This window comes from Bufo bufo, chromosome 4 (assembly GCF_905171765.1).
Source record: "Bufo bufo chromosome 4, aBufBuf1.1, whole genome shotgun sequence".
In the NCBI taxonomy this organism is placed as follows: Eukaryota; Metazoa; Chordata; class Amphibia; order Anura; family Bufonidae; genus Bufo; species Bufo bufo.
In genome coordinates, this window is record NC_053392.1 from 406,522,163 (window position 1) to 406,549,927 (window position 27,765).

Sequence of the window (27,765 nt, forward strand, 5' to 3'; positions counted from 1 at the left end):
AGACCAGATGTTCGAGTTTCCTCCTCAGACCCTGATACAAGCGGTACCTGTCCAGGGACCTGAGGCTCGAGAGCTGACGGAAGAATTGTGCTACCCGTTCTTTGAACATCTCCCACCACTCAGACTTAGTGTCACATAGGTCCAGCATAGCTACCTGACTCTGAAGAAAGTCCTCAAAGGATTGTCTCACCTCTGCTTCCTCCAGGAGGGCCGAATTCAGCTTCCAATAACCCCGTCCCATTTGGGGGGACTCTGAAACATTCAAAGAAAACATAATTAGACAGTGGTCGGAGAATTCCACTTCAACAACCTTTAAGGGTGAAAAATTAGTCTCCTCCTTTACAAAAAACCTGTCTATTCTAGACCTAATCTGGCTACCTCGGAAGTAAGTGAACCCACCGTGACCTGGGGTGTGCCTAATGTGGACATCCACCAGGCGAGCCTCACTAACTATGCTATTCAGGGCTATACTATCATAAGCCAGCCGATCTTTGGCGCCTCCCCTATCTTGGGACCTCGTGATTGTATTGAAGTCCCCGCCAAAGATCACCTGCCGACTCGTAAAAAGGAAGGGTTTTATCCTCATGAAGAGACTCTTCCGGTCCCATTTGATTTGGGTACCATAGATGTTTATCAAACAAAGTTCCTGTCCCCTCATGAGGACATCTAAGATCAAGCACCTTCCCATTTCTAACTCGATCACCCGTCTGCTTTCTACTGGTGCAGTAAAAAGCACCACCACTCCGCTATAAGGCTCAGCCGCAAGAGACCAATACGATGGACCTAACCTCCACTCCTTTTTTGCTTTATGTATGGCCGCAAAATCTGACAGCCTGGTCTCTTGCAAGAATAAAATGTCAGCTTCAACGCGGCTAAGAAAATCAAAGGCTGCAAGTCTAGCCGCATCTGACTTGATTCAACGGAGTGCCCGCCATACAGGGTGATTGAGTTAGAGGGCCTTCTTCTTCCCCCTCCTTTTCCTCTTATCCTTCTTCTTCTTACCCCTCCCGGGGCTGTCCTCTAAGGTGGCCCGGTTTCTTTTGAGAGAGGCGGTGGTGTCCATCACATTGGTGACCTCCATCTCCCCGCACCACCCTTGTCGTTCCCATTTCCAATGGCTGGACCCGCCTCTACCCCTGAGGACCTTGCATCCCCACCAGGGAGAGGCGTGGGCCCTTCTAGAGGCTCCTTCTCTTGCCTCTCCGCCACCTCACCTTCAACCTCCTCATCAGGAGTGGAGGCGGAGATCTCATCCAAGATAAGGTACCGGTTGGAAAGATCCAGAGGAAGAGAAACAGGATTGGAGAGATCCAGGGGGGAGCTAGCTTCACCTTCCCTGGCAACTCTGGCCGGGCTAGATCTTGTTTTGGTCAGGCATTTCCTTTTATTTAACTCAGTGCCAGGAGAGGCAGCCTCCTGGGAGGGAACAGACATCACCCCAGGACGGGGTTCCGTCTGTCCCCTCTCCATTTGACGCCTCTCATTCCGCCTCTGCTGGGACGGGCTAACCTTCTTCTTCACTGACACCGCCGCTCTACTACCTTCGCCAGTTTCACTCGCCTCGGCAGCTGCGGCCTCCCGGTTCACCTCTGCACGTGCACGAGCCACGTTAGCAATAAAGCGAGGGCAACGACTGAATGGATGGCCCAACTCACCACGCAGGTTACATCTAATCTGCTTACAAGATGCGGCTAGATGACCCTCACCCCCACACAATGCGCACTTCTGCACTTGGCAGCTGGCACTAAAGTGTGAAGGGCTGCCACACTTATAACACAGCTTAGGCTGTCCACTGTAGAACACCATGATCCTATCCCTTCCGAGAAAAGCAGAGGATGGTATGCGGGAAACTGCCCCTCCGGAACGCTTCAACTTAATCTGAAATGTCCAGGCACCCGACCAGATGCCGTACTCGTCTAGGTTCTTACTAAGAAGACCCTGGACTTCCCCGTACCTGCTCAACCATGTTAAGATATCTACACAAGAAAGTGACTCGTTACGGGTCAAAACGGTCACCTTCTTGACCTTACTCTGCCGGGTTATCGCTTGCACAAAAAACCCTTTCCAATCCGGCTGGTCCTTTGCCAGCTCATACCCAGACCAGAAGAGCTCAAGGCCCTCGGGCCGGGCAAAGCTGACATCGAACTCCCGGGTACCAAACGGATGTATCAAGGCAAAGATATCACACGCCCTGATGCCCATCCGAAAGAGAGGCTCCGCCACCCTTTTCCTGGTAGGGCAGGCTTCATCGCCTCTCCACTTCAGACAGACAACATTCCGTCTGGTTGGCCCGGGGCCGGTTGTAGGTGAGGACCAGGTGGTCTCGCTCGAAACTTGCTCTCAGAAGGCACGCAGGCCATGCCTGTCTACCCAAAAGGACAGATCTACCTGCTGCCCCCTACCGTAATGGAACTTTCCCCTCTCCTTAGAGCCTCTAGAAGTTGCCGCTGCAAATCACCGTCACCAGCATTTGGAAATGAGGAGGACAATGAAGGACGACCCCGCCTGCAGCCCCTGCCACACTGGCATAACTCCTGCCAGGTGCCACGGACGCAGGAGGGGCAGCCAGACCGGGCCCACCCTCCCCCACTAGACCTCCCACCACCTGCGCTGTGCCAGATCCCCCCGGGGGGGCGACACGAGGGGGCCCAGCCGGTTTTCCAAAACAGCGTCTAATATACCTTTTTGGGTTAAAAAAATCGCATCTACAGCCTGCCAGCGAACGATCGCCGCTGGCAGGCTGTATATCCACTCTTTTACCTCCCGATCCTGTGAACTCGCGCTCCTGTGTGCGCGCGTTCACAGGAAATCTCGGGTCTCGCAAGATGACGCGCCTATGCGTCCAAGAGGAACAAATCGACCGCCTCCGGAACGCAATCCTGCGTTAGGCGGTCCGGAGGCGGTTAAAGGGGTTGTGTCACTTCAGCAAATAGCATTTATCATGTAAAGAAAGTTAATACAAGGCACATACTAATGTATTGTTATTATCCATATTGCTTCCTTTACTGGCTGGATTAATTTTTCCATCACACTATACACTGCCCATTTCCATGGTTACGGCCACCCTGCAATCTATCACCGGTGGTCGTGCTTGCAAACTATAGAAAAAAGCACCAGCCTATGCGAGCTCCCACGGACCCACAGCACCACAGAGGTCAATGCTTTTTTCTATAGTGTGTAAGCACGGCCACCATTGCTGGACTCCAGGGTGGTCATAACCATGGAAACGAGCAGTGTATAATGTGATGGAAAAATGAATCCAGCCAGCAAAGGAAGCAATATGGATAATAACAATACATTAGTAAATGCCTTGTATTAACGTTCCCTACATGATAAATGCCACTTGCTGAAGTGACACAACCCATTTAAAGATGACCTTTCACTGGTCCTGACGTTACAATATTAGTACCTGGCAGTGTAGGGAATGATTAGTAGATATCAGGGTGCATTTTTTCCTTCAGATTTGCTGCTCCATTCTGTTCAAGAAGCGTCTCCTTCCCCCTGGCTGTGAGCCGCCCAATCGTAGTGGAGAGTGTCACAGTCGTCTCCCCTTTCCTGTATGGCTGCTACTCATTAGCATACATGGTGGCGAAAGTGAGCTGGGGGAAGGGGCGGGGTAGCGCATCTGAAAAAATAAAAAAAAAAAGAGCCCTGATATCTACCAATCATTCCCTACACTGCCAGGTACTGATATTGTAACGTCAGGACCAGTGAACGGTCCTGTTTAAGTTTCCTAAAGTCCATCACCATCTCCTTTCTTACTGATAATGGTTTAGCTCACGTCCAAAAAAGGTGCAGAAGGTGGAATTTATTCCGGGTGCAACGTTTCGGCTATGTTAGCCTTTTTCAAGCATGCATATACATCCAAATGGTGGGGATTATATACCCACATACAAATACATGTGAGGGGGAGTGACCTGTGGTGCAATTAATTTCATTGACATCAGCAGTTTAAGATAACATACCTTGTACCATAGTGTGCATGTGGGGTTGGGTGGGTAGCCTGTAGTTTCGGAGCCGTTCATAACGCCATGTGGCGTTATGAACGGCTCCGAAACTACAGGCTACCCGCCCAACCCCACATGCACACTATGGTACAAGGTATGTTATCTTAAACTGCTGATGTCAATGAAATTAATTGCACCACAGGTCACTCCCCCTCACATGTATTTGTATGTGGGTATATAATCCCCACCATTTGGATGTATATGCATGCTTGAAAAAGGCTAACATAGCCGAAACGTTGCACCCGGAATAAATTCCACCTTCTGCACCTTTTTTGGACGTGCTGTCTCCATTTTTTATTTTTCTGGATCTCTTCAAATTGCTGTACTAGGGGCTTTTTACCACCCCTCCTGGAGACGAGCACCCGACACATCACCACTTAGGAGTGCTGTCCACCCACATTTTTGCAATGGTTTAGCTCACATCAGCTGACAAAGTCAGACACCAGCACCCTGTCCATTCCTAACACACCCTACAATTACATATTTGCAGATGCAGGGCCGGATTAACGTAGGGGCGGATGGAGCTGCAGCTCCAGGCCCCTGCATGTAAATAGGCCCAGCAGCCCGCATAGGCCAACCTAGGATATAGGCACTCTATATCTGGTTTTTATAGGATATTTATTTATTTAAAAAATTTTGTTTGTAAAATATTTATTTGTATAATAAAATAAGAATGCTTTAAAAGACTGTTAGTTGGTTGTTTTCAGTGATGGGGTGTTGTGCTGGGATAGTCACCCGGATGGTGTAGAGGGGGGTGGGGGGATAGTGAGGTAAAGATGTGTCTATTCGATATTTAAATCGATGGGAGTGGGTATTATTATATAGGAAAAATTATATAATAATCGATGGGAAAAAGTTGATCAGTGAAAAAATATATATAGTCAAAAAAGGATATAAATCGATAGAGAAAAATTGATATAATCGATAAGATATATGAATGTATTCGATGAGCATTAATGTTCAATGAAAAATCACACAGGATATGGTGATGAAGGATAATCGATAGTAATAGTTGAAAAAATGGTCGATAATGTCAGTCATTAAAAGTCTTGAAAGTGTACAGATAAGAAAAAAATGTAAAAATATCCAATTGTAAAATTAGAGTAAAAATAGTCCAAGATATCCAAGAAATACAATGATGATTGACCAAGATAAAAAAGAAAATAAAACAAAAGGCTGTATAGATCAACGTAGTATATATAAATCTGTATATATAAATCTAAAATTGCTTTTAAGATAGTCCAATGTTGTTGGACGGTATTTTCAGATACCGGATTTGCACGTAAGTACAGGTGATATCGTCTGCCGTCAAGGGTATTTTGTACAATATTCACTTTGTGATATTACTTGCTGGTGGCGTCCCACACAGCAATTGTTGTACTCACCCCGCGGTCCGAGTTGTTCCTGTGTTGGTGATGCAGTAGCCGGCGTGATCCTCCTGGCGGTTTGCTCGTCCACGTTGTGTGTTACGCGCTGTTTCCTGCCGGGTTGGCGTCTCATGTGATCTAGCACGTTGTTGGTTGCCGTTCAGCTTGTATCTTTATCTTTGTGCTCTTTTTTCGTAAAGAAATTCCTATAAGATTTTCGTATAGATTGTCTTATAGAATTTCGTGTGTTGTTGCGATGATCCGAAGTACTTTTAGCAAAAGCGTGGGTATTGGTGGGTAGTCGTAAGGATGATACCAAGTTGCCATACGCGTTTCGAGGTGTTCCTACCTCTTCATCAGTGGCCGTATTGGATTCATTCAGACTGCCCTCTTTTATACCCACTTGTTTGTTCTCCCACCAAAAACCCGGCCTGGATGTTTCTTTGTAAAGAAAAAGAAAAAGATAAAGAAAAAGGAAAAGATAAAGAAAAGGGAAAAGTATTGGTTTGTTTTCTTGTGATTTTTCTAATCCAATTGTTTGTTTATATTAATACCCTTTGTTGTTGATTTCTCTGGTGTCTTGTTGGTAAATGGTTATGTTTCTTCATCTTTGACTTTTGGAGTTGGTTGTGATTATATTGCCAGTGATTATGACATGAAAAACGCAGGTGCGGTTTTGATGCGGTTTTTGTTGGTATGTGCGGTTTTTTGCTTGTTTGTATCATTTTGGCTCCATGTTTGAACCTAATGGTTTTATTTTGATTCTGAGGTATGGGGAATCAGAATATCGACAGTTTTCATAGCTAATGAAGTTGTTTTGGTGTGTTTCTTGCATTTGTGCTTCTTTTTTATCTCTTTTTTTCTCTCTGTCGATGTTTAAATGATTTTTTTTTTTTTTTGGTGTTTGTTTTCCCCAAGTTTTTTGATTATGTATATTATCTTTATAATCTGATGTTTTTGACTTTCGGGATCAACCATTTTGTGTTTTTCTCTTTTTTATGACTAAAAACGCAGATGCGGTTTTGATGCGTTTTTTTGGGGTATGTGCGTTTTTTTGTCTATTAGTGTTATTTTGACCTCATATTTCGATCTGGTGTTTTTGTTTAATTTCAGAAGTCTGTGAGGTCCAGATAATGGTCTTGTTATGTTTTCCATATTTTTCGTGTGGTTGGTGATTTGAGTGCAGAGTGAGGTATTGATAGATCTACCGTCTGCCTTGAATAGGCGCCAGATATAAAAAGTCCTGTAAGTTGGATATGTTGGATAAAAAAAGTGATAAAAATTGATAAAAATTAATAGGTAGGGAATTCAATAGGTAAAGATGTTGATTGATAGATGAAATTGATAGATGAAATTGATAGATAAAATTGATAGATAAAATTGATTTGAATTGATTAATTGGTTAATTTCTACAGGCGGGATAACCCATATCAAGGGACGGACGAGGTGCTGGTAAAGCAGAAGGACTCTCGTCTGTCCGTCGAAGTGGGCAGGGGCCATAGTGTAGCGTTCAAATTGTGATAATCATAAAAAACCGAACAGTTCAAATTCTGCGTTTAGTCCATCTGGTATAATTGTTTCGAAGTCATAGATCCTCCTTGATTCTTGTCTGGACATTTTTGATATGTGGTTACCCCCCCTCCAACTGGTTTCTACTTTTTCAAAGGCAGCAAATGTCATTAGGCTGGCATCTTTGTTATGGTATATTTTGTAATGGTTTGATAACGTGTGTTTATCATAGCCGTTTTTGATGTTATTTCTATGTTCTGCTATTCTTTTTTTTCAATGTTCTTTTGATTCTTCCTATATACTGTTTATTGCAGGGGCATTCAATTATGTAGATTACGTTTGATGTATCACAGGATAGGAATTCGTTTATTTGGTAGGAGAATTTGTTTGTTTTTGAAATAATTTCTACAGTTTTTTTAGGGAATTTGGTGTTTTTACAATTATTGCATCGTCCACATCTCTAGAAACCTTTTAGGTTGAACGAACTGTGTGGGGTGTCTTTGTTTTGTGCCTTTTTCTGTTTTTTCACTGTAGGTGCTATTTTTAGTGCTAAATTGGGAGCTTTAGTATAAACTATCTGTGGTGTGCTTGTTAGGAGAGGACAAATTGTTTTGTCTTTAAGGATGTAATGCCAGTGCTTTTTGATGATGGTTTCCACTTTTTTTTGTTGGGTATTATATGGGAGTATTATTCTTATTAAGTCGTTGGATTGTTTCTTTGGGTGGTGGTTCAAAGAAATCTTTCCTCGCCATACTTTTTACTTTGGATAATGATGTGTCCAAAAGGTGCGGTGGATATTTTTTAATCAGGAATTGTTCTTTAATTTTTTGGGCTTCTTCAAATACCATATTTGTTGTACAATTTCTTTTTATGCGTCTGAACTGTCCAGTTGGGATATTGAGTAACCACCTGGGTAGGTGGCAACTAGAGTATAATATATAGTTGTTTTTAGATACTTCTTTTTGAAATGTGGAGCATTCTAAATGGTTGGTTTTGATTTTTATTGTTAAATCCAAAAAGTTTATTTCTTTTTTGCTGATGTTGGAAGTAAACTTTAAATTATTGTCATTTTGGTTGATCTGTTCTAGGAATAGTTCTAGGTCTTTGTCTGTTTTGTTCCATATGAATATAATGTCGTCTATGTATCGCCGCCAGAGTACTAGGTCCTCCCCCAGTCTAGGTGTGATATGTTGGTGTTCCCACTGTGCCATGAACAAATTGGCATAGCTGGGGGCGAACCTAGTACCCATGGCGGTGCCCCTTGTTTGGAGATAGTAGTCTGATTCGTATGCAAAGTAGTTGTGGGATAATATGTATTTAACTCCCTCCTCTATGTATTGAATTTGAGTTTCCTTTAATTGTCCGTTAAGTTCTAATTGTTTCTTCAGTGCATCTGTTCCTTGGTCATGGTTTATTATTGTATATAATGAATTTACATCAAGGGTTCCAAGGGTCCAGTGGGGTTCAAATTTAAAATTTTCTATTATTTGAATAATTTGGGTGGTGTCTTTAATGTAAGTCGGGGTTTGTTTGACGATTGGTTGTAATAACTGGTCGATATATTGGGATAGGTTGGATGTGAATGATCCGATACCCGAGATGATGGGTCTTCCTGGGGGGTTAGTTGGATTTTTGTGGATCTTTGGGATGCAGTAGAATATGGGTAATCTTTGCTGAGTTGTGGTTATATAGGTATATTCTTGTTCTTGTAGGAGACCTGTGTCTAAACCTTTTTTGGCGTATTCTTTTAATGTAATGTTGAATTCATTAATTGGGTCTTTTGTTAGTTTTTTGTATGTGGTTTTATCCGAAAGTTGTTGTTTGCATTTTTTATTGTATTGTTCTAAGTCTAAAATAACTGTGGCCCCTCCTTTGTCTGCAGGTCTGATGATAATATTTTCTTTCTTTTGGAGTTGTTTTATTGCCTGAATCTCTTGTGGGTTGAGGTTGTTTCTTCCCTTTATTGTATCTTTTAGTTTTCTTAAATCTGTTTCTACACTTTTTCTGAAGGTAGCGATTTCTTCTCCTATTTCTTGTCTGGGATATTTTTTTGATTTTGGTTTTAGTAGGGTATGTTGATACACGGTCGGTGCTTTATTGTTGGCCAGTATTGGTTTTTTAAAAAAATATTTCTTTAAACATAGTTTACGTATGAATTTTTCAATTCCGATAAAGGTGTTGAATTTGTTTAATTGGGCTGTGGGTGCAAATTTCAATCCTTTGTTGAGTAAATTGATTTGTATTGGTGTGAGTGTAGCGGAGCTTAGGTTGACAACAGTGTTTGCATCTTCATTGATTAGGTTTTTTTTGTCTTTTTTTCCCTTGTCCTCTTCGTATGGTCTTCTTTTTTGGTTTTGTGTGTGAGGTTGGTGTTGTGGATATATGTCCTGTTTCTGATGATCCTGATATGTGTTCCGTGAGTATGTTGGTTTCTGATTGTGGTGATCCTGGTGCCAATCTTGATTGGTTTCTCTGTATCTTAAATTGTATCTGTGATTTGGTGGTGTGTAATGATTGTGTCTTTGGTTTGGTGGTGATTGTCGTGTTGATCTTGTACGAATTCTGTGGTGTGGTGGTGTCCTGTCTAAAAAATGGGGATTAGTCAGTGTTTCGTATTTGTTGTTAGTAGGAATGTTATATTGTATATGTTCTGAGTTGTCAATTAATGTTTTATAGGTTTTGTTGGGTTGTGGAGTTTCAGGTATGAGGGTTGTTCTTTTCTTATTAATGATATCTTGGTGCCTAGGTTTTTACAGATTTTTTGTTGCCAGTTGGTGAATTCCTCGTTTTGTGGCAATTTATCAATGCTTTCTTTTGTATGATTGATTTTTGTGGTGATTTCCTCTAGGATTTGTGTTCTTCTTTTGATTATGAGCTGTATAGGGGTTTTGGATTGGGTTTTTAGGAAGGATTCCCATTCTTCTGTGAATTCCTCATTGCATAGATCTTGTGCTGGTGATTTGTATAGTTGGAGACCTTTCGGTATTATGTCTTGTTCTAAGTATAAATTGAGGGATTTTATCTCCCATCTTTGTTTGAGCTGTTTCGTTAGTAGAGTTTCCAGTTCCCTGAAGGTTTCTGTCATGGATTTTTCTCTTTGTTCGATGTTCGTGTGTATGTGGTTATCGAATGTGAATGTTTCTACTCTTTGTCGTTGGTTTTCTATATAGTGCCAGATATCCATGGTTGTAGATATGGGGAGCTCTACTATAGTTTGGTGAAGGTAGAGAAGTTGTACAAGAGTAATAGTGGCTCTCCCAGATTACTCCCTGGTGTGGTGCTCTTGTCTGGAGTGGTTCACCTAACCACTGATAGGTATAGAGATGATAGAAGTCGACAGGCACTCTATATCTGGTTTTTATAGGATATTTATTTATTTAAAAAAATTTGTTTGTAAAATATTTATTTGTATAATAAAATAAGAATGTTTTAAAAGACTGTTAGTTGGTTGTTTTCAGTGATGGGGTGTTGTGCTGGGATAGTCACCCGGATGGTGTAGAGGGGGGTTAGGGGATAGTGAGGTAAAGATGTGTCTATTCGATATTTAAATCGATGGGAGTGGGTATTATTATATAGGATAAATTATATAATAATCGATGGGAAAAAGTTGATCAGTGAAAAAATATATATAGTCAAAAAAGGATATAAATCGATAGAGAAAAATATATATAATCGATAAGATATATGAATGTATTCGATGAGCATTAATGTTCAATGAAAAATCACACAGGATATGGTGATGAAGGATAATCGATAGTAATAGTTGAAAAAATGGTCGATAATATCAGTCATTAAAAGTCTTGAAAGTGTACAGATAAGAAAAAAATGTAAAAATATCCAATTGTAAAATTAGAGTAAAAATAGTCCAAGATATCCAAGAAATACAATGATGATTGTCCAAGATAAAAAAGAAAATAAAACAAAAGGCTGACACTATATAGATGGCTGTATATTTAAACACGCAAACCCGTGCGTAAATCTGCTTCAAAATTACGCATGAACTTTAGTCCAATAGACTTGAATGGGATTACGCAGACCCGTTCACACTTCAAACTTTATGCATGCGTATTTTCACATGTGTAATTTTGCGTAAATTCACACTTTATTTGTGCTATAAAAAGTTGCTCTGCGTTGCGTTTTCATTTTCTATAAAATGCCCATTAAAATCTTCTGCACCAGGCCCATGATGCTCTTAATCCGGCCCTGTGCAGATGGCATTTGCCAGGTGTACCTGAAGTCCAAGGTGTAGATGTTGAACGGGAACGTTGCCATGTAGTCCCCTGACGGGTCTCTACACTGACATGGTGTATCAGACACACAACCCTGCAGCCAAACAAACTGGGGTCCTCCAGTCAGGTAGCCCATTAACCATGAGATGGTAGCTTCATCTACCCATAACGGACACAGTTAGGCTGCGTTCACACGGGCGAGATTTCCGCGCGGGTGCAATGCGGTAGGTGATCGCGTTGCACCCGCACTGAATACCGACCCATTCATTTCTAGGGGCTGTTCAGATGAGCGGTGATTTTCACACATCACTTGTGCGTTGCGTGAAAATCGCAGCATGCTCTATATTCTGCGTTTTTCACGCAACGCAGGCCCCATAGAAGTGAATGGGGTTGCGTGAAAATCGCAAGCATCCGCAAGCAAGTGTGGATGCGGTGCGATTTTTACGCACGGTTGCTAGGAGACGATCGGGATGGAGACCCGATCATTATTATTTTCCCTTATAACATGGTTATAAGGGAAAATAATAGCATTCTGAATACAGAATGCATAGTAAAACAGCGCTGGAGGGGTTAAAATAAATAAAATAATTTAACTCACCTTAGTCCACTTGATCGCGCAGACCGGCATCTCTTTCTGTCTCCTTTGCTGAACAGGACCTGTGGTGACGTCACTCCGGTCATCACATGGTACATCACATGATCTTTTACCATGGTGATGGATCATGTGATGACTGGAGTGACGTCACCAAAGGTCCTGTTCATGTAATGAATGCTCACCACAGGTCCTGTTCAGCAAAGGAGACAGAAAGAGATGCCGGTCTGCGCGATCAAGTGGACTAAGGTGAGTAAAAAAAAATTTAACCCCTCCAGCGCTGTTTTACTATGCATTCTGTATTCAGAATGCTAATATTTTCCCTTATAATCATGTTATAAGGGAAAATAATACAATCTACAGAACACTGATCCCAAACTCGAACTTCTGTGAAGAAGTTCGGGTTTGGGTAACAAACATGCGCGATTTTTCTCACGCGAGTGCAAAACGCATTACAATGTTTTGCACTTGCGCGGAAAAATTGCGGGTGTTCCCATAACGCACGCGCACATTTTCCCGCAACGCACGTGTGAAACCAGCCTTACTCCCCCAGTAACACAGGCTGTAAAGTATTAAATGGAACCTGTCACCGGGATTTTGTGTATAGAGCTGAGGACATGGGTTGCTAGATGGCCGCTAGCACATCCGCAATACCCAGTCCCCATAGCTCTGTGTGCTTTTATTGTGTAAAAAAACTGATTTGATACATATGCAATTTAACCCGAGATGAGTCTTGTCCCTGAGATGAGTTATGGACAGGTCTCATCTCAGGTTAATTTGCATATTAACCTGAGATATTTACACAATAAAAGCACACAGAGCTATGGGGACTGGGTATTGCAGATGTGCTAGCGGCCATCTAGCAAGCCATGTCCTCAGCTCTATACACAAAATTGGTTCCCTTTAAATGAACTGAAAAATCAAAGAACATGATCCTCCCCATGTAGTATCCAAGTGGGAGAACACTTTATCCAGCAGGTAGATGGCTGCATCCCCCACTCCAAATCAGTGACATAACTACAAATGACTGGGCCCCACATCAAATTTTTGAACACTCTGCCCCCCCCCCCCCCCCGCAACTTCTCCGCAAGCCCCACTCCTGTGGCTAGTGAAGATTGAGCTCTCAAGGTGTCAGCCGCCCGCTCCGTCCATTCCTACAGTGTCTGTATAATACTGTTGAGGGGGCACTGACAATAAAATCTTTTAGTCTTCCTCCTGAGGGGGCCCTTTGTTGGTCTGGGCCCCAAAGCAGGCACTTGCTCCATAGCTACGCCCCTGCTCCAATGCCATCCTGATATGCAAACTGAAGGTGGGCAAGGACAGTACTGACTAGTGAGTTCAGATGGCCCGATATCAGTCTTTCCAGAGTCTTCATCAAGTGAGAGGTCCAGGCAACGGGGTGAAGGCAGCTGGTTTCTGAATGCTAATCCTGACATTTAGTAGGGAACCTGTGGGCAGCCAGATCTCTGACTGGCATCCTGTGTTTGGAAATAATGGCCATTATATGTCTAGACATGGATGGTCACCATGGATATCTGGAACACAAGTCAATAAGGAGATCATATGTGTAATATTCTCACACACTGTCAGCAGGGCAGTGCAGACATAAGGCCTGGCACAGACAACAGGCTGCAGTGCTGCCCAGAGCAGGGAGGGGCAGGACAGGGTGATCCTTCACCAACTTTACTCATCATCACATGGAGAGCGGTGTGCTCCTGTGCCAGGGAACTACAGTAGGCTCTAGATATAGGGCAAGATCAACTGGCACAGTCTAAGACCAACGGCCATTAGCGCACAGAGGGAACGCTGGGCTTTGCCCGTTCATCCTGCCAGCCCTCACGCTATGTACCCGAGCTCCATCACTCCTGGCATACGAGGGACGTGATTTGTTCCGCTTGATGTGCAGGAGACTGCCTCGTGCCCCTCCTCCCCGAGCCACAGGCACCATGGAGGGCTCCCCCCTTCCTCCGCCTGCGACTCCTCCTCAGCACCCTCCCTCTCCTATCCGCCTATCCCCTGCACTCTCCGCCCCACCGCCTCTTCCTCTCTCTGTTGCCTCAACTGAAGCAAACTCCTATAGAGGAGAAACGGCAGACACAGCGCAGCCTGAGAGCCGGCTATAGGGACGTGTACACACAGGGAGAAGAGAGGAGGCATTGTGCTGACAAGAAAGCGGCTGGAGCCGAGCGACAGGAGGAGGCGACGGGAACTAGACAGCAGCCCGGCCACTGTGCTCCACAGCCCTGCTGAGGGGAGACGAGTGCCCTCCCATCTGTGCTTGTACATAGACTGCGCGGGAGCCTGGGGAGAGCGTACCACCACAGTCACCCGGAGGGGAGAGCTCGTGTCCCCCCTCGCACCCCCCGCTCTTTAATGTGATCGTCGTTCATGTGTGTGGACACTCGGGGGCGGAAGAAGGAAAGTGCGGCTGTTGGTCTGGGCGCCGGTGAAGTTTCGTCGTTCTCCGCTGCTGGGGCTGCAGCCTCGCTCGTGCCCTCCACACGTCCAGCTTTCCGTCATCCTCATCATTACTGGTGTTAGCGCTCCTCTTCCCTGAGAGATTGGATAATGGTGGGGGAAATGGAAACAAAGGAAAAACCCAAGCCGACCCCAGACTATCTGATGCAGCTAATGAACGACAAGAAGCTCATGAGCAGCTTGCCCAACTTCTGCGGGATATTTAACCACCTGGAGCGGCTCCTGGATGAAGGTACACATGGCTCACACTTCATCTACTAACTTCACCCACAAGTTCCTGCGGCGGCAGCGTAGTTATGGTAGTCACTTCGGTGCCAGAATCTCCTTCATAGGCTGCCATTAAATGGCTGGAAAGTATGGCAGAGTTTGGTTTCCATCTGAGAGCCCTCCCCACCCCATGCAGCTCCCCTTCCAATGTGCTGACCATGTGACCTGCTGGAATGTGGCTTTATCTGGTGCTTACCAAACTTGTGATGCAATGGGGGAGGGGAAGAACTGTATACCCTGGCCTCTATATGTAGATGGGGGGGTGAGGGGACTGTATGCCCTGGCCTGTGTGTGTGTATATGTATGTATGTGTGTGTGTGTGTGTATGTATGTGTATATATATATATATATATATATATATATATATATATATATATATATATATATATATATAGACTGTATGCCCTGGCCTGTATATATAGATGGGTGAGGGGACTGTATGCCCTGGCCTGTATATATAGATGGGTGAGGGGACTGTATGCCCTGGCCTGTATATATAGATGGGTGAGGGGACTGTATGCCCTGGTCTGTATATATATAGATGGGTGAGGGGACTGTATGCCCTGGTCTGTATATATATAGATGGGTGAGGGGACTGTATGCCCTGGCCTGTATATATATATATATATAGATGGGTGAGGGGACTGTATGCCCTGGCCTGTATATATATAGATGGGTGAGGGGACTGTATGCCCTGGCCTGTATATATAGATGGGTGAGGGGACTGTATGCCCTGCCCTGTATATATAGATGGGGGGGGGGGAGGGACTGTATGCCCTGGCCTGTATATATAGATGGGGGGGGGGGGGGAGGGACTGTATGCCCTGCCCTGTATATATAGATGATGGGGGGGGGCAGAAACTGTATGCCCTGCCCTGTATATATAGATGGGGGGGGGGGGGGGGGACTGTATGCCCTGGCCCGTATAGATAGATGGGGGAAGGGGGGAATTGTATACCTCTGGCCTGTATATAGCTAGGGCTCAGGGGAGTGTATACAGTGTCCTGTATATAGATAGGTGGTGAGGAAACTATATCCTGACCTCTATATAGATGGGGAAGGGGGGTGGAACTATTCAGTGGCCAGTATATGTAAGTGGAGTACCTCCTGTAGTGGCCTCTATATAGATTGGGGGGATATTCTATACAGTGTTCTGTATTTAGATGGGAGATTTAGGTATGCTGTACAATGTCCTGTATATAGATAGTGGTCTGGGGGACTCTGTACATTGGAGTAGGGGTACTATATATGATGCCCTGTATATATGTGTGGGGCATAGGGTACTTTATATATTGTATAGTGGTGTAAGGGTACTCTATATAGTTCCCTGTGTATAACATTAAAATTCTCTACAGTGGCCTGTACATGGGGGTGAGGGCATTGTATACAGTGACCGTTATACAGATTGGGCAGAGGGTATCTTTAGATGGGGGTACTCTACAGTGGCCTGTGTATAGATGGAGGTACTCTACAGTGGCCTGTGTATAGATGGGGGTACTCTGCACGCTGGCCTGTGTATAGATGGGGGTACTCTGCACGCTGGCCTGTGTATAGATGGGGGTACTCTGCACGCTGGCCTGTGTATAGATGGGGGTACTCTGCACGCTGGCCTGTGTATAGATGGGGGTACTCTGCACGCTGGCCTGTGTATAGATGGGGGTACTCTGCGCGCTGGCCTGTGTATAGATGGGGGTACTCTGCGCGCTGGCCTGTGTATACTAGTAGATGGGTGACAGGAGTATATTATTCAGTAGCCTGTATATAGTTTGGGGTGAGGGTATGTTTCTAAATGGGATGAGGGTGGTCTGTAGATAGACGGGGCTGCTCTCTAATGCCTGTTGTTACATGTCGGGGCTAGATCTATTCCGAGGACCTGCACGCTGTACCAGGAATCTCTTAATCCAGTATTATTTGCAAAGAAGCCAGGGGCTGCAGGATGGTGCCACATCTGAGCCCCTTTAGATGCCATAGCTGATCTCAGGCACATAGCATTGCTAGAAAATGGGATGAAGGGCTAACTATAGCAGTACTTTGATTTGTTTGCTGCCTTTAGTTGGCACCAGACATGCGGCCCAAGAGGCTGTTCTCATGCACAGCGGAGTAGTAATATTTATAGGGCCTGCTATGCATAAATCCAGGGGCTTGGGTCACTATATGGGGTTATTTTCACTGTTGGGGAGTAGAAATGTTGGATCATTATTGATCAGGCAGTGGGAGATTTTCTTGTCTTGTGCTCTCAGATCTATGGGATGCAGGCAGCGCTCGCTGTACATGGTAAATCTGTGGCTGTGATGAGCTGCTTGCTGCCCCCATTGATTCCATTTGTGGAGTTGAAGGACTGTGCATTTCCAGTTTCCTCCTGTTTATCTGCGACCATAAACCGTCCCATCAAGGGTTACAGCAGAGCTGTCCACTGTGTCCTGCTCCCAGCAAGTAGCGACATTCAGGGGACACTGGGTAGAACTACAACTCCAGGCCAGTAGAAGGGCCTGATTCCTCTCCTGCTTCCAGCAGATCTCTGCCTTCTTTTATTTTAGTTTGGCAGCACTGCCGTTATCTCATGAGCAGGGGCGGCCACTTTGTAGTTTTTGCAGCTGGTGGTCAAGCAAATGTGTAAATATTTGTTTGACAAACGTTACAGTAGACCTTTACATTCCCCTGCCCCCTGGAGCGGGCACCCAGGAGAGCCAGCAGTTGCCTCCATTGTTGTGTCAAGGTATTTCACAAGGAAGTAGTCATGGCCTGGGGAGGAATTCCTTTCTCCGTATATTTACAGCTGTCTTTCCAGAGATGCTTCCAGCCTTTGTATTGAAGAGCCTATTGACAAAGCAAATGTTGGGAGTGAACACATCGGAGCGTAGCATTAGACACCGGGGCCTAAATGGAGGCACTCGCCTTCTGCTAGACCTATAAGCAAACCTAGCTCCATATTCATCTGTGGAGCATGGCTCAAATCTCTGTATATGTGTGTTTCTGTATATAATGTGTGTGTATATCTTTATTTCACACACATGTATGTATGGTGCTGTTGGGTAGCTTTAGTAGCTGAAACATGTTGCCCGGTGCTCCTCTTGCATGTGGCATAGTTTGGGCCAGGTCTGTGGTGGTATCTGCCATGTCTTCCCTGTAGCTGCTGTGACCGTGTTATCATCTTTGGTCTTTTCTGGTTTAGTATCTGTTTGTACCCTTAGAAAACGTGAAGCTTACAGCAAGGACTGTGCAGGTTGTCTATATAGCATTTAGGGTTAGTAAAAGTTTGGGACCAGCTGTTGCCTCAAGTTGCTGGAACCTGATGCCTTGGGCTCCGGCTGTTTAAAGGGCTTGGTTGCTCTTCCTGTTTTTACATTTGGCCTGGGCAGGCCGGAGGAATCTGTATGTGTAAAAGGAGGGGGGAACTTAAAACTTCCAGGAATGTGCAACAATAACACGCTGAAGGCAGGAAAAGGCCTTGCCTGGAACTCCACTTTATTTCATGGCTTTGGCCTCTAAACCACTAAGGGGCGCCGCTACGATCTCTACCAGTTCACATGAATGTGATTCTTGTTTAAAAAAAAACCCACTGACTGTAGTTTCATACAAAGACACATTATGCAGGTTCATTTTATTTCCCTGTGGTGGAGAAGAGCGACGCAGGCGTAACTCTGAGCTAATGACACTTGTAGTTGTATGATATTAATAACTCTAGATGATGTATTAGAAATATGTAATATGAGTATACAGTTATACAGCCCAACATTACTGCTCCCAAATAGTTCTAAAGAAAAAGCCCTAGAAGCTCCTAGCACCGTGATGGTCTGAAATGCCGCGGAGTGTTCAAAGGCTTTAAATGCTCATTTCATCTTGGACTCAAAACGATAAAACAAACAAAAAACAACAGCGACACCGACACCGCTGCTTTGTTCCTCCTTGCCTTGTGAATTATTCAGGGACCGAGCAGCTTCTCTAAACGGCTCACTCTGGAGAATTAGCTTTACCCATTTATTTTTTTGTTCGCGGAGGGGATTTGAAGCTTGCAGAACACCGTAGTAAAGACAATGACCTCTAATGCTGCTTATGAAAACGGTGATATGTATAGCAGGACAGGACAAGCCAGGAAGTTCTGGAGTCCCAAGACTGAGATTTTCCTCTTCGTCATCATCTGGTATTTTTCTGCACTTCTCTCTTTTTAGTGGCGTTTTTTTGCAGTAGTTTTTGCGCACCCAAGATTTTAGCTGAAGGATTAAAGGAAATATAGAATAGGACATAGAAGCTTTTTTCTTTGCTACTGACATTTTTGTTAATTAGGGGAGTTTTTTTTTATATTTCTAGCTCCTTTTCAAAAACCCAGCATGTTGTAGCCCTTGGTGTTTTTACAGGCATTTTCAAATCACTCTCTATAGGTAAAAAAAATAAAATAAACACCATTCAAAAACAGTAGTGGACAAATACACTGTTTGCAAAAAATGCTTGAACGCCATCACTCCTATTAGAAAAACTACACATCTTGCATTTTGTTTTCTGTAACTTTGTCTAAAAGGTATCTTAGATTTTTTTTTTTTTTTGTACGTGCTGTGGATAAGCAGTGATGGTTTTGCCCCTGGGACTTCATTTCACCACAACTAAAGTGTTTCATCTTGGGAGGGGGTAGATGACTGTCTTAAGTGACTTTACACCTGTCACAAGAACTCTGGTTTGTGTCGCTGTGTAGCCCCGGGCTGGGACTGCACAAAGACTGGTTGTAGTGCCACAGTTGCTATCCATAAGAAGACAACGAGGTGGTAGCAGTCCCATGTTCCTGTAACTGGGATGGATATCAGCAAAATAAGAAACGCATGGAAGGCGACACAATAGGAAGGTGTTAGGCCAAAGCCAAAAACTTGAGAAATGTTTATAAGAAATGGTTAGAAGGTGATTTTTTTTTATCCCGTGCCTTAAAAATGTGGTTAGCCAATTTCTTTTTTACTACATGCCCATGGTCTTTGGGCTCTGGCGTTCTGAACAGACATTGGGAGGATTGATGTAATTTAGGTAATCTGTTAGGCATGGCTCGTTCTGGCGTGTTTGTGCAGTAGCACATTTAACCTGCTCAGGCATTGGGTATAGCGGAGGTGCCACCCTGCAGCTCTGGTAGTCTGTATGGCTGAGCCGTGGGCACAGTATTTCTTATCAGGCCCACCCTCTCCTGGAGTAAGCTGCATCCCGTTTGTCAGTATTTAATGACCGCCATTTATAATGTAGATGAGCAAGTTTGAATAACACCCACCAGAAGAACATGTTAAAGCGATCCGGTCCCAAGAGAATTGGCGTTTTATGCTAAACTGATAGGCATGTAGAGAGAAAAAAATCTTTGTCCCTTTGTGCCCCAGTTTGCTCAGGAGAGAGTTCATAAAATAATTGGCTTTCTCATGCTAATGGCTCATTTGAGCTCACACTAGGAGCTTCCCAGAGCGCCGTTCTTTTGTATGGAGCCGCTTCCCACTGCTAGGACTGGAGGAACTATGGCACTGTCGGAAGGCCGGCTGGGAACTGCGCACCATTAGCAGTTGTGTTTGTGTGGACTGGGTGTCAGTAAATCTGATATGCTGTGAATGATTATCTCGGAAGACAGTGTCAGACTGAGACCTGGAACGGAACCAATTATTGTTAAGTAGCGTAACATGTGGATAGAAGGCACATCTTAAATATGTGTATACCCAAGATTAGCCAAACCATATGTAGACCTAATTTACAGATTTCATCTGAGGTAGGTGGCTGTCAGACACTCTTGGCACTGCTCCTCTTCCCCTGCGTCCGTGAAAAGCTGTACCTGTTTGGAGGTCAGTAGTGCATGGAGAGGAGCACATTCTCTGTGACATGAGCCCGATCCTCAGACATGTGACACTAGAAAGATTTAGGATCTTGCAGACATACCATTGTGGATATATTGTAGCTATCTTCTGCACCTCTATGCTAAGGCCTCCTGGCATGTTGGCTTATAAAAATAGACCAACCTTAGATGACCACTCCTAAATCCAGCAAGTGTGGTCCTGCCTGTAGTCCCCTTTGTGCACATTTTTTTTTTTTTTATGGGGAATCCTAAAGAGATAGGAAGTATTAAAAATGTACATGCATAAAGACTGTCCTGTGTGAACAAGGTTGTCCGAGGCTTTTGTTTTCACATTTTGCTTTTGTTCACCATGAAAAAGGATCTTCAGAACAGACAGCAGAGGAACCAGGAAGTTGAATCCATTTTTATCAGCTGCGAGCAAACCTTCAGGAAGGGGGTCTTTTCCTGCATGTGGAGGACCGTGCTTCCTAGTATTGTTTTCTAAGGGATATGTTGGAACATAAGGTATAGGCATTGTTTTTCCAGCATGAGTCAGATCAGCAAGGATATTGTTTGTTTGCTTCATATGGCGGCAATATTTTGACCTAAACATGCTTACGGTGAACGTGCACTGACAGGGACGCTAGTTTTGTCTCCATGCTAAATATTGCAGATTTTTTGCATACCTGTTTCTGCTTTGACTGCAAAATTGGAACGTGTTTACAATACAGAACTGTCATTTTTTACAAATTCTGTGTATTATGAGCCGTGAATGTCACTTGTTTCTAGTGTACAGTGGGGCACATTTTCACAGAGAGGTTAAGAAATGTCTCGCTATTTTTGTGGCTGGATAGGTAGTCTGGCAGGTTCGGTTCATGCATGTGGCTGAATAATTTTGAATAAAGCAGTTATGGGCCTTTTACACATGGAAGTGTTTTTATTTTTTGGATCCTGCCCAAAAGAAACAGTGGCATGCTCCTTTTGATGACGTAAGGTTGATAAGCTTGAAGTACTCTGCCCTATGCTTTTAAGGAAGAAATACATACATGTGACACCTGACAGGGAATTGTACAGTGGTACACCGTCCTGTACGGCTCCACTGCACAGATCTGTATAGTCTCCATGCCATGACCATGAGCTGTTAAAAGAGGACCACTCTACATAAGGTGCAGAGACGCATTGACCTGCTTGCACGGCAGGCCAATATCAATGTGTGTAAGATGTACAGTGGGGCGATTTATCAAGACCGGTGCTTTTTGCGCCTATCTTGATTATCCCCTACGCTGCTGGAGGATGTGCCTACTTTATGACTAGGTATAGGCTTCATCATGTATTAGGTGCATCCTCTGTCAGTCCATGCGGCCATTTACTTCTATGGGGCTGAGCTCCCCCTAGGCCGCATGACAGATGAACGTGATTTCATTTGGCCTAGAAAAATCTGAGAGAAGGCTGCGGCGCTACTCCGAGCGCATGTGCCTTCTCAAACATCCGATCGGTGGGGCTCCTGGGTGTTGGACCTCTACAATCAGATACTGGTAACCTATCCTGAGGATAGGTCATCTGTTATAACGTCTTGTAAACCCCCTTTAAAATGTCAGACACACAGCTTGCATCTTTTTAAAGCCACTTTTCTGGTGCAAGGGACTTAATAAATCTCCCCCAATGTGTACTTGAGACTTGGCCAATCTCGTTCACTTCGCTGGTACTGTATTACGCTGTGGTATTTCTTCATGAAAATCTGCACGGAAAAACCACATGTAATCTGCATCGTGTGCCGTTACAAATGATGAAAAAATCAGGCAGAAAATACCGGTACGCAGGTGCAGATTTTTTACAATGGTGTAGGTTTTTCTGTGTTGGTTAGGCGTCTTGCACATGACTGTGTGTTTTTTTTTTTCTGTATTTTGCGGTCTGTTTTAAAGGATCAGTTTTTCTGTATTTTTGCTTCAGTAGTGTTTCCGTTCCATTTTTCCGCTTGTGATCCGTTTTGTTTTGCGGATTGCAAATGGAAGCATACAATGTTTAAACAGTACATTAATAAATTGGGCTGTGCAATAAATTTGTACCTTCCATTGAAGTGAATGGTTCCGCAAACGAAACACAAAAAAACGGAACGGAAACAAAAAACCTTTGTGTGCAAAAGGCCTTAGGCCCCTTTCACACGGGCGTTGCGGAAAAATGTCCGGGTGCGTTGCGGGAACACCCGCGATTTATCCGCGCGAGTGCAAAACCTTGTAATGTGTTTTGCACTCGCGTGAGAAAAATCGCGCGTGTTTGGTACCCGAACTTCTTCACAGAAGTTCGGGCTTGGGATCGGTGTTCTGGAAATAGTATTATTTTCCCTTGTAACATGGTTATAAGGGAAAATAATAGCATTCTGAATACAGAATGCTAAGTAAAACAGGGCTGGAGGGGGTTATAAAAAATCATTTAACTCACCTTAATCCACTTGCTCGCGATGCCGGGCATCTCCGTCTGACTCTTTTACTGTCTAGGACCTGTGGAGAGCATTAACTATAGTTTAAGGACCTGGGATGACGTCACTCTGGTCATCACATGGTACGTCACATGAACTTTTACCATGGTGAATCACCATGGTAAAAGATCATGTGACGTACCATGTGATGACCGGAGTGACGTCATCCCAGGTCCTTAAACTATAGTTAATGCTCTCCACAGGTCCTAGACAGTAAAAGAGTCAGACGGAGATGCCGGCTACGCGAGCAAGTGGATAAAGGTGAGTTAAATGACTTTTTATTTTTTTTAACCCCTCCAGCCCTGTTTTACTATGCATTCTGTATTCAGAATGCTATTATTTTCCCTTATAACCATGTTATAAGGGAAAATAATAAGGTTCGGGTCTCCATCCCGATCGTCTCCTAGCAACCGTGCGTGAAAATCGCACCGCATCCGCACTTGCTTGCGGATGCTTGCGATTTTCACGCAACCCCATTTATTTCTATGGGGCCTGCGTTACGTGAAAAACGCACAAAGAGGAGCATGCTGCGATTTCCACGCAACGCAAAAGTGATGCGTGAAAATCACCGCTCGTGTTCACAGCCCCATAGAAATGAATGGGTCAGTATTCAGTGCGGGTGCAATGCGTTCACCTCCCGCATCGCATCCGCGCGGAATACTCGCTCGTGTGAAAGGGGCCTTAGGGTGCAGATTTATGTGCTGATTACATCCCCCTTTGAAAGAGACATTCTGTTTCAAAAAAGCTACAACACTTCATTACTTCTCAGCGGGACTCACAATTTGAGTAAAGTACCCTAATAGTACAGTACATTAGACCCGCGATCAGATTGGAGCTGCCTGCATCGGTAACACTGTGATGCAGTCAGTTTGTCAGGGTTGCCGTGATTGGTCGAGGAGATGCGGCTTTCCCGTGGACTGTCGCATCAAGCACAGTTGTCTTGAATGAGCCCTTAGACTTTTTTGTAGTACTTTTTATTTTTATTTTTTATCCATTGAACAGCAGCTGGAGTGCACAGGAACGCATGTCAGTTTACTGCTTTGGACTATGGCTGTCTCTTGAGTGCTACAAAAAGTCCAGATGTGACCCCAGCCTAAAGCCTCATTCACACGTGTTTTAGGGATTTTCAGCCAAAACCAGGTGCGGCTCTAAACACAGAACAGGTGCAGATCTTTCCTTTATACCTGATCTGTGTGTAGGCTTCACACCTGGCTTTGGCTCACAATCACTGATGGAAATCACTGACATGTGAATGAGGCATAACAGTCCTTCAAAATCAGGAGGAGAATGGCTCTATTACATTAATATGCTTGTCTGCCAGAGCATAATGGGGCAGGCCTACTAATCCTGTCTAATATTTACTTGGCATAATTAAAATGGCCATGCGCATACTGTATACAAAACTGGTAGGAGTGGCTGACCATGTAATGTATATGAGGGACCTCCTAATTCTTCCCGCGTGGCAGATGTTGGGAGACATGAGGGTCATGAGACTGCCTGATCATTTAGTTCTTTACACCAGACGATTAGCCGCCTCCTCCTCACCCTCACTTAGAAGACATGAGAGTGATCGCTGTTGACTGAACGTGGGTTATGTGGTTATTATGAACGTGGGTAGCTGGCCAAAGGTGCTCCAGATTAATTATGGGCATGCTGGATGATAAAGTTGGTCCATCTTATACATCTTATTAGTTGGTGTACCTTGCGCTGTAATTTTGGTACAATTGTGGAGCACATTCTCATCTTTGTCTAAAACACTGTGGAACAAAACATGTATGGTGGTTTGCAAATTGCAACAGATTTGTTGAGCTTTTTTATTAGTAAATGTCTCCCAGTATGTTTAGACTGGGAAAGCACAGTTTTTCTAGCTCTCGGTAGCTGTATATAGGACCCAGACCATAATAGGCTCTTACACTTTTCTTCCTATGGTTTGTAAACTATTTTTAATAGGCTGTCTTGTGTGTAAAACAGGCGTAGAAAATAAATGAGGCCGGCCGGTCCCCTTCCTCACCCATGCCACTCCCTCTTTTTTAGACCTGGCGTGAGTGTGGAAAATTCGCTGATTTTGCTGCAAATTCCCATTGCAACTGAATCTGTGACAGATATATGCCAACAATTGGCATATATCTAATAATAAATGACCCCCTTTGTATGTAGTGTGTTTCATTGCAGACTTTAAAGGGATACTGACAGGCCCAAAAAGCATATTAAGGTATATATATAACCGTACAGGTCTTATAAAGTGTATAAGAATCATGTAAGTATCCCCCCTGTCCACCTTATAAATACAGTAAAATGAAGTTTTATAACCTGCTTGAATAGTCTTCAATCTGCCCAAGGGGCGGTGTTTCATCTCCACTTGTGCCCAGCCAGCCGCTCCCAACTGCCGTTTGAAGCGCCGCCCAGCTCATCAATATTCACTTCGCTGGGCGGCTACTAGTGTCCCCGACGCAAGATCCGGCGCATGCCCAATACAATCCTATGGGCATCTGCCTCCGGCTCATCTTCAGCGCATGCCCCCGGCACCCTCACTGGCCGGGATCGCATCGCGCCTGCGCACAGTCTGCATCTCAGAGGCCGATGCAGCCTCTGCTTTATGCGCATGCGCCGGGCACAGTTCATAGCAGCGCTTCAGAGTAGCCGCCCAGCGAAGTGAATATTGATGAGCTGGGCGGCGCCTCAAACGGCAGTTGGGGCGAGGCTGGCTGGGTGCAAGTTGAGATGAAACGCCGCCCCTTGGGCAGATTGAAGACGATTCAAGCAGGTTATAAAACTTTAGTTTTCGGTATTTATAAGGTGGACAGGGGGGATACTTAGATGATGCTAATACACTTTATAAGACCTGTACTGTTATATATATATATATATATATATATATATATATATATATATATATATATATATCTCTAAATATGCTTATTGGGCCTGTCAGTGTCCCTTTAAAGTAACATCTTGTGCTGAAAAATAGTGCATGAATTCAGTGGTAGGTTGCTTTTACTTAATCGATAAAATGCGTACTAAACAAATTTTCCCCTGCTTTGCGAGTGCTCGCTGTGGCAGTGTATGATTAGAAGCCACACTATCGGTCATGTTTTGCTTTGCTCTCTGTTATCTAGGTGGTGCACATGTGCGGTGTAATGCACCAGGATGGCAGAGTACATAACTGCTGCTACATATGTATTAGAATAAATAACCTATATCCATTGTGATGAAGGCGGGAGGAGCTGAATGGATTAAGATATGTACCGTCGTTTATGGGAAAAATTACATTTATAACATATTTTAGTTTACTGAAATTTCTACTCTTTCTATGCTTAGTGGTTCCCTATGGGTGTTCCTGCTTAGGTCCTGCCAGCTATAGGTACAGGAGGCGAGTATCGTTAAATCGAGCAGTGTAAAAGCAATGAACGATAGAGCGACAATCGGTCGACTTCTCGTTGGTTTGATTGTTTATTTTTGTGCACACACAATCATTGGCTGTTAGCGATTTCATGCGTGTAAACAGGAATCGTTTGCTGCACGTGTGATTACAGACTATTACACCGTAGGTGTGCTTAAGCACGCCACTCAAGTTATCACTTTGTGTAAGTGCAACCGTCTGCTTTACAGACTGAATATGCAATCAAAATAACAATTTTGTGAACGATAATTGGCGCACCTAAAGGGTCATTGTTGAAATGTTCACTGCACTAAGAAACTACTTGTTCATCACTCAGCCGTACCGATTATCGCCTCGTGTAAACGGTCCCACAGCGGTCAGTCATTGATAGGACCACCCACTTGACTCCTGAGCTTGGAATGAGCATGAAATAGAAGTTATACAGATTTTCATGGTGAAAGGTTCCTTTTAATGTGATATTAGAAAATGACCTATTGTTTAAATCACCTTTTTATATTAAACATATTTTTTAGAGGGTTTTTTTTCTACAAGTTTCAATGTCACAAAAAAAAGCCTAATATGGTAACACTTCTTGTCCTGTAGAGATCACTTTTCAACATGCATGTTATTACTTTCACAGAGAGGATTACAATGCCAGGTAACACCTGAAAAGGCCATTTTCTGTAGTCTAATGGATGGATTCCTTAGAACCAAAATGAACAATTTTTCAACACAAGTTAGAAGTTACACTTCTTGTGACTGGTATTAAAAATTATCGTTTGATCCTATTTGCTCCTGATTTGCTTCAGTGATTGCTATAAATTAGCCAAAATGCATACATAATGTATTTGGTGATGTACACGCTTTATGATGCTACGGTTTACATAACCGGAGTTCTCCAAAAACATGCGTACACCGGGGTCGGATGTTTGGCAGACGCATGTCCAAATCCAATCTTTTCACTGACAAGTTTTCCGTGGCTGTGTCAGGCTTTAGCCATACACTTCTCATTTTTGGGAGAACATGTTAATAGTTGGGAGAAAATGTAAATGTGTTGGGCCTTCTGAAGTCTTATTGCATACGTGTGCGATTTTGATTCATACACTTTGTAATGTCAAAGCTGTGATGCACCAATAGACACATGTAGTCTAGGAACAGATACAAGATATAATAATATAGAGTCGGGAATGGTTACCGCGTGGTGTGCACGGCCTTGAATATGACACAATGTGATGCTGCTACATGGGCATGTTGCATTTCTTTCCTTCCTTCTAGTCCTTGAATGTAGTAATGGCAGATTACATTATTGAATGCGTCCTCAGGCTTGTCAGGGTAGTGGGAGTATGCCTGCCTCCCACGGCCGACAGGTCCGGCTCTGATCCTAAAGACCACCACTTCTGCCATAATGCCTGGTCTAGAAGTGTAGAATCTGTTCAGTAAAATATGAATGTCAATATTGCTAGAGAAGTTGTAGTATCTCTGCATTGTGTGAACAGTGTACGGTGCTGGTGTATGAGTAGGGGGCTATTTGGAAGAACAGGTATTGAGTATGCACTGTGACTTGTTCCTATGGACCTACACTCAATAATTCAGTCTCCGATTGCTGCTTCTTACATCCCCCCCCCCCCCTCCTAGAAAACAGGATTTGTATGCGGCATTATCCTGCTTGCAAGAAT

At 44.0% G+C, this 27,765-nt stretch overlaps 1 protein-coding gene across 5 annotated transcripts in view; it reads left to right on the forward strand.

Annotated features, from left to right (window-relative positions):
- Positions 1-13,753: 13,753 nt before the first annotated feature.
- The window catches only part of QKI (QKI, KH domain containing RNA binding), a 188,080-nt gene continuing 174,068 nt past the window's right edge, over positions 13,754-27,765 (forward strand). For all 5 annotated transcript variants that reach the window (XR_005778434.1, XM_040429286.1, XM_040429287.1 and 2 more), the window contains exon 1: positions 13,754-14,414. Coding sequence is in view for 4 of the 5 variants with exons in the window: in XM_040429286.1 (XP_040285220.1) it covers positions 14,273-14,414 (142 nt within the window). In the remaining variant the exon portion in view is untranslated. The remainder of the gene's footprint in view (positions 14,415-27,765) is intronic.